The 7,444-nt window shown below is 36.3% G+C and overlaps 1 protein-coding gene across 1 annotated transcript; it reads left to right on the plus strand.

Annotated features, from left to right (window-relative positions):
* LOC144691881 (uncharacterized) lies at positions 1 to 6,452 on the plus strand. The gene is made up of 6 exons (XM_078560458.1): positions 1 to 85; positions 939 to 1,059; positions 1,518 to 1,652; positions 2,444 to 2,537; positions 3,421 to 3,609; positions 5,745 to 6,452. The coding sequence occupies exons 1-6, from the start codon at positions 1 to 3 to the stop codon at positions 5,772 to 5,774; spliced, it is 654 nt and encodes a 217-aa protein (XP_078416584.1). The 3' UTR covers positions 5,775 to 6,452.
* The last annotated feature ends 992 nt before the right edge of the window (positions 6,453 to 7,444 follow it).

Here is a 7,444-nt window from a genome sequence, read left to right on the forward strand (position 1 = left end):
ATGGCACAAACAGCACAGGAAATAAAGAGGAGGAGTGCTGCAGAGGTGAACAGAAAAGGAATATTAGAAAAAGGAGAGAGAATAAGTAAGAGGAAAGAATGGAGGTTAAGAAAGAGTGAGAAATAGGACCAAGGGAGAGATGTCAAAGGGAGAAAAGGAGAAGAGGTGAGAGAAATAGGAGCAAAGACAGAAAGATGAACAGCATTGGAAAAGATGAAGAACATCGGTAGAAAGAGAGAAAGAAATGAGTGCAGATGGAAGAAAAAGGACTTGGAGTATGTTAATTGTTTAAATTAAGATTAAGTATATGCAGGTGTAAGGCATTGGATGATTACTTGAGCACACAAAGACACTTGTTGACACTGGTGTGGGAGGTATACACTTCTAATGTTTCACTCTGTGAGTAAGTTGAAAACTGGTCTTCTACTTCATCAAATGGCTGTCAGGAGTTTAACATAGTGAAAGAGGAAGGAAGAGAGATAGTAACAGGAATAAAGGAGAAAAAGAGAGAGAGGAACAAATGTCAAGGACGACAATGTCAGAGAGATACAGAAGTGAAGGAACAAGAGGATCTTAAGTGAAGTGGGTGACTGAGAATGGAAAAAGAAAAGTAAAGTGAGTGATGCCAAAGTATTTTTGTAGATATACTAGTATTCATAGCTAGTTGGGAGTTAGAAACTTTGAAAAAAAACAAGACCAGACTTTGTAAAGCTGGCATGGTGAGATCAGCCTGAAGACATTTTGAGAACTTCGGGTCTATGACTGACTACTGTTCTATTCTGTATCAAGAGCATTCTGGGGGTGTACTAGAACTAGTTGCAGGCATTAGTGGTGTCAGTGATGCAGAATCCTGAAGCATTACTTGCAAACTGGTGTGCTTTTTTTTAAACCAACTCCTGTATAATGTGATTAATCACTATAAACTCATTAATTTGCAGACAACTACATGACACAAGCATTGGTAAAGAATGAACCTATGAAGGATGGAGATTCTGTTAGGTCCACATGTTACAATAGGGAAGTAAAGGAAAATGAAATAGTTTCTCCTGGTGGTGAAAGGTGAGCAAATAGTCTTGTTTTTAAGTAAAATTAAAGAGAACTGGAGACAGACATGGTTTCATTGCTGCATTACAATCTTAGTCTTTAGCAAAAAGTTAGATATTTATACATTCCATTCTAAGTATATGTCTTTTTTAAAAAACATAAGTTAATTATTTGTACAAGTTGTGTACTGAATATTTTCTATCAATTGAATGAAGTGGTTTTTCCTTATGTTCAAACTTTTACCCCCACCAATCAGCTGATGTGAACTGGGATGATCTTACATGATGAAATTGTAAGAGTGCATTGCATACAGTCATTATCACAAAATACTGGTTGAATTATTTTTAGTCTGTTTACTTGTAAAGCATAATGCAGGAAACGGAAAAAGATGAAAGCATGATCAGATAAATGAATACTTGAAGATTTAAATCTCACCGTTTTGCTGACATCACATTGATAATTTTATTCCTCAGATGTCAGATTAAAAATATGCAGGACGGCACCGTTGGTGGTTCACTCTCTGCTCCTTGCAGCATTGTGGACCATATGGATGTTAAAAAGCCTGGTATCAGTAATGAAACAGTAAAAGGAATAGTAACGTGTTTTCGGTAGGTTTTCTTATAAGATTCCAATATTTTAAATTGCTCAAGTAACATGTCATATATTAAATTTGAAGATGTAACAAAATTATTATATTTCATTTATCAGCATCTTGCATATACATGTATAGAGACAACCTTTAACAGAGAAAGGCATTCCACAAGAATCAGCAAGTTTTCTATCTCAATAATGCCACCAAGCAAATGATACAATAATTTAGAGCTTAAAATTAAACATTGAGGATCACACTACGCAACTGGTGGCATTTTTATATTGTGTTTGAAAGCATGAAGCTGCTGAACATTGCTTTGTTTGACTGGGGAACATAAATAGAAGCAGGAATAGGCTATATGGCCCTTCAAGCCTGCTCTGATATTCAATAAGATCATGGCTGATCATCTCCATAAAATCCACTTCCCACCCTACACTCCTATCCTTGATTCAGTTTGTGCCCAAATATCTATCAGTTTCAGTCTTGAGTAAACTCAGTGACTGAAAACCACAGTTCTCTGGGCTAGAGAATTCCAAAGATTCACAACCCTTTGAGTGAAGAAATGTTTCTTCATTGCAGTCTTAAATGCCTGACCTCTTATCCTGAGACTATGGCCCCTAATATTGGCTAGGATTTTCCGGCCCTGTCATGGGCGAGGCGGCGCCCCAGCCAGAAGTCCATTGACTTGCAGCGGGACCGAAAGATCCTGGCGGTGGACGGGTGCAGAAAATCCCGCCATTTTCTTTTAAATAAAGCATAGATATAAGATGACACAACTAACAAAAGATTTTTTTGATTGTTGTTAAGAAATCTCCTGAGTCATTTTATACCACCAAACTACCATATTTCAAAGGAGAAAGTTAATTGCATGGCACCGGAAGAACTTGTTATTTTTCCCATGGTAAGCCTACTGCTATCCGTTGACATTATATTACAGTGAAAGAGACCACCTTTCCATAATCATTGTTAATCTTTATTGTATATTAGTAAAATGTTAGTTTCTCTAATCCATTTTGTGCAGAATATTTTTAAAAAAAAACTAGCCTGTAAAATTCTAGAACCAATGAGCCCAGCAACTAGCCAAGATAGTGCCTGTTATGGGGACCTTTCTGGGGTCAAGGGAGATAGCCTAATTAGTCTGCTATTAACAGATCATCACACCAATTGTGGGCTTCCCTAGGGCAATCATTATACTAGGAATGTTGGGAAGTCCATATTGGAGAGTACCTGGATAAAAGCAAAAAACTGCGGATGCTGGAAATCCAAACCAAAAACAAAAATACCTGGAAAACTCAGCAGGTCTGACAGCATCTGCGGAGAGGAATACAGTTAAGGTTTCGAGTCCGTATGACTCTTCATCAAGCTTTTTCTTCTGTCGGCCAAATTTAAAGTTCCACTGAAAACTCAGGAAGCAGGAACTCTGGGGTTTGTTGTTCCTCATCTTGCTCGCTCTTAAGTCAGTGGTTATGCTTGTGGTGTATGATGGCTCCATTTCCAATTATTTTAATTTTTATAATTAAAATGGGATGATAGTAGTAACTTTGGCATATTTCTCATGAAACTTCAGAATTGAGAGAGGAGATCACTCCATATACACATATATTTATAGGCAGTATAGAGACTGTCCTTTTGGAATACAAAATTTCCCTTCCTATTTTCTTTGATCCTCACCTCCCCTTTCCCCAGTCTTATTGTATACTCTACATTCTTAGGTTTGTCAATGTTAAAATTTACCAACATATTATTGTTATTCAGCTAATCATTGTGTGTATTTTTTTACGTAGCATCATTATTTTTTCCATTATGAGAAAAGTTTAAGAGAACGATTTCAATCTTCATCTGAAAATGTGATGTCAAGAGCTCAGGGAGTGGAGCAGAAAATACATCAGGCCGAGACAAAGTTGAAAGAAACTAAAGAGAAATTGAAATTCTATCAAAACGTCATTGTACAATTATTGAACAAAAGTCATACTGTATGCAAACCCTGAGTATTTGTTAATTTTTTCAAACTAGTAAAAATTACATTAACTTGGAAGTAGCTTTATTCCTGTAGTAACCTAATGCTGATGAACCAAACACTTTAATTATTGAACAGAAATGGGGGGAAAATTGTGAATATGTTTATTCATCCTGTTTTCTTCACTCTCCGTTTCTCAATGTTAGGTTTTTACACTGGGTATTGGATGAGAACATTTTGGCCCCTGTGATTTGACCACAAATCCAGTTCACTCATATAATGGCTTTGAGCATGATTTTGTTTTGGAGATGTAACAAATCAAATAAGATTTTCCTATCAGTATTGAAAACTGGAAATGTAAATAAGTCTGTTTATGGATCTTGTAGTAGCTAAAGAATTTTTTTTGGGTAACACACATCTATGGACAGTAATTTCCTTTGCAAGGAAGTCGGTATGTAGACCTGTCTACTGAAGACTCCAGAAATATTACAGCCAAACTTCCTGAGTTTTGTGCCTGAAAATATGGTGCTAATCCTTTGCCCTTTTTTTGTACTCGAAAAAAAACTTCAGCTGAATTTCCAGAAGTAAAAACAGAAAATGCTTGAAGTATTCAACAGATCAGGCAACACCTGTGAAGAGAAACAGAGAAAATGTTTCAGGCCAATGACCCTTCATCAAGAACTGTTCTGATAAAGGTTAATCGACCTGAGACATTATCTCTGTTTCTCTCCATAGATGCTGCCTGACCTGCTGAGTATTTCCAGCATGTTTAATTTTATTTCAGATTTCCAACATCTGCAGTATTTTAATTTTATATCAGTAGCTGAATTTCCACTGTGACTTTTCCAGTGTTAGAATCTGACTGCTCTTGAAGAGGTTGCATTGATGTAACTGGCATATAAATGATTGTCAGCGACATGTATCAATCAGAGTGTTCAGCCTCAAACTGGGCACAAAAAACCTTGGCAATATAGTTATCCAGAATTCCTATTTTGGCATTATCCATCTTAAGGGGGGGGGGGGGGGGGGCGGCGGTGGTGTGGGGAGAAAGAGGGGAGGCGGTGGATAGTGGGTGGTCGCTGATAATGTCAAGGTTTTTTTTTGGCTTTAGAAATTTAAAAAAAAAGTTTTGTAGTTTCAGCTCTTGTTGCTGATTCACATTAGTCCTTCACACTTAATAATGGAGACCATACCTCCTTTCCTTGCCCACCCAACCTTTTCTGAAGATATAGATTAGTTGGAGGCAAATCAGGGAAAACAAACAAAAATCTCTGAGATCTGCTGGAGTCATTTGCTTGTCCCTCTCCTGATCCATTAACAATTCTTTTCCTGCCAGAAAATAGGAATTCTCCCAACCCCTGATTGTAGAGCTACTCCACTCAGGAATGAAATGAAAAGCACAACCCTCCTCCTAGTACTGCACCATTGGTCTTCATCTAACTTGTTTTTCCTGCTCTTGCATGTACCCCTTGGCACAATTGTGCTGCCATCTTTATAGATCCCTTCCAAGGCAGATTGCAGGGGTCCTTGGACTACTGCTTGTGGTACTAGTACCTGGTCTTGAGTGAAATAGAGCACCTACTGCAGTGCCCCAAGTCTGTTTTCTCAATTAGAATCCAGGAAATTCAAGTACTGCAGTTTCCTAGAGTGCAGAATGAACTTTTGGTGCACTATATTCACTGTGTCTGCCCAGGAAAATCAGCCCCAGTCAAACAAAGTGATTGAGGGGAACACTGTTTATACCCCACACATATTTTCAACTAATTAATTTATGTGGCTTTATGACCTGACAAATCACCTTTACCAGTAAGAAAAATTTACTTACTGAGGTTCAATAAAAATGTGGGCACAGGGCCCTAGGGGAAAGTACTAGGATGCACTCATCTGTGGCCTGTGGGGTTGATGCTACTAAAGTTTGCAGGATTAGGGGGAGGTGACCGATTTAAATATTCTGCACAGTGACTTAAACGGGCAAAGAGTGGGTTGAGAATCCTAGTGGAACTAACCTGAAAGAAATTATATTAAATGTAAAAATTAATCTATTTCATGATGAAGCATTATTGGTGCACATGCATTATCACCAAATTTGAATGTTGTTATACTTGAAACTTCTCATGCAGCAATATATCTAATTTTCTTATTTCTCGGCAGCCAAATACACTGCAATCAGAAGATAACTGAACATTTGGAAGAACAGGTTAAAATTTTGAAGAGGATGCAAAGTCTTTAAATGCAGTCAGTGATTGAAAACGAATGGAAAATGTTGCAAAAGTGATTCAGTCAGCAAGGTTAAATTATGATGGGCCAACTTTAAGGATTATTGCCTTCCATTTGAAAATTGTGGAGAAAACAATATGTGAGTTTCAAGCAGGAAGAATTGGAACAAAATAAATCCCTTGATGTTTATCAATAATTTCATGTTATTAGTTTTCCTTTCATATAATACAGAATTGTAAGATGACTGGAGAACGTTTCTGGTCAGCTTTTTAATTTTTTATGCTTATTTGAATATGTGCTGTGAGCATGTCAAAATATTTCAAGTTCTGAAATGTCTAATTGTTTTAAATGTAAGACTTTTATGTGAATTATGTTGAATGCTAGAATACTCTTTTAATCCACACTTACAGGCACCTACAATTTTATTAACCAAGAATATTTGAAACTTTTATTTATGTGGTCACAAAATATCCTGCCTCAGGCCTTACTGATAGTTAAACATTTTGTGGTTTTAGATGATTGATAACGGTGGACTATCAGTGGACAGTTAAGATTTCAAAGTGCTTATACTTTTCTGTTGCTTTTCAAATAATGTTCTGACAAAGTTAAAGAAAGAGCTTTTGTCATATTATAAAAGTGTACTATTTTCTTAGTTAAATGATCAAACAGGTGTCCTAGCTTGTGTGATATATATATATATATATGTGTATATGTATAGCTATATATATATATATAGCTTATTTTGTTCACTTTTCAAATATTGTTTGCTATTTCAGTGAAGGGAATTAAAAATGATTCAACCTTTGTTGTCAGACTTAACCATTGGTCCTTTTTGTTCATGCAATATGGCATACACAATGAAACATTCCTTCATAAATAGTTCAATAAATAATTCAAGCATCACTTCGGAAGATTAGTTTGAGAAGTTGGAACAAATGGTCGTTTGGTAGCTTGAGTATTGCTGAAAAAAGAGACATGTCTAAGCTTTTTATCTTGCACTCATCAAGATACTCACAAGAATACCAACATAAGGGGAAGACAACCATTTATTCTGTATGTGAAGAGAGTGCTGATCAGTTGGCATGTGGCATTGCCATGGAGAATGCACCACTGATGGTGACTGACAGTTAACTGCCAAGCAATACTCAAGTTGGAACTACTTTTAAATGTATCTTAGTTTGAATTTCCCTCCCCACCCCCCTGCCCATCCTTCTTTTCTTGTCCATCATTAAGAACAGAACCTCATGACTGTATACTCTGGAATTCTTTTCCATGATCCTGATATTTCTATTCTTACCTTTAAAAATATCCTCAACTGCACCTTCAGTTACCTCCATAAATTCACAAACAATGTGAATGTTTTTTCAACAAAGGAAAATTTTAAAATACAATACTTGTAATTGAAGTAGTTTAGTTTTTTCAGAATATTTTATTTCACCAGTTTTTGTATTCAGTAAAAAAAGAACTAGAATCAAGATTAATGCACTATGGTTGCATTTATTCATATTACACAAACTACTTTGTGTGGAAAATTGCATCAGACGTCAACAATCAAGCAGAATATTTCCAATTTCTCCCATTCCCAGACTCTCATGAGCAATGTAACCGCTGTTTCAAAGAGATTTAAAAATATT

This window comes from Cetorhinus maximus, chromosome 16 (genome assembly GCF_964194155.1).
Source record: "Cetorhinus maximus chromosome 16, sCetMax3.hap1.1, whole genome shotgun sequence".
Taxonomy (NCBI): Eukaryota; Metazoa; Chordata; class Chondrichthyes; order Lamniformes; family Cetorhinidae; genus Cetorhinus; species Cetorhinus maximus.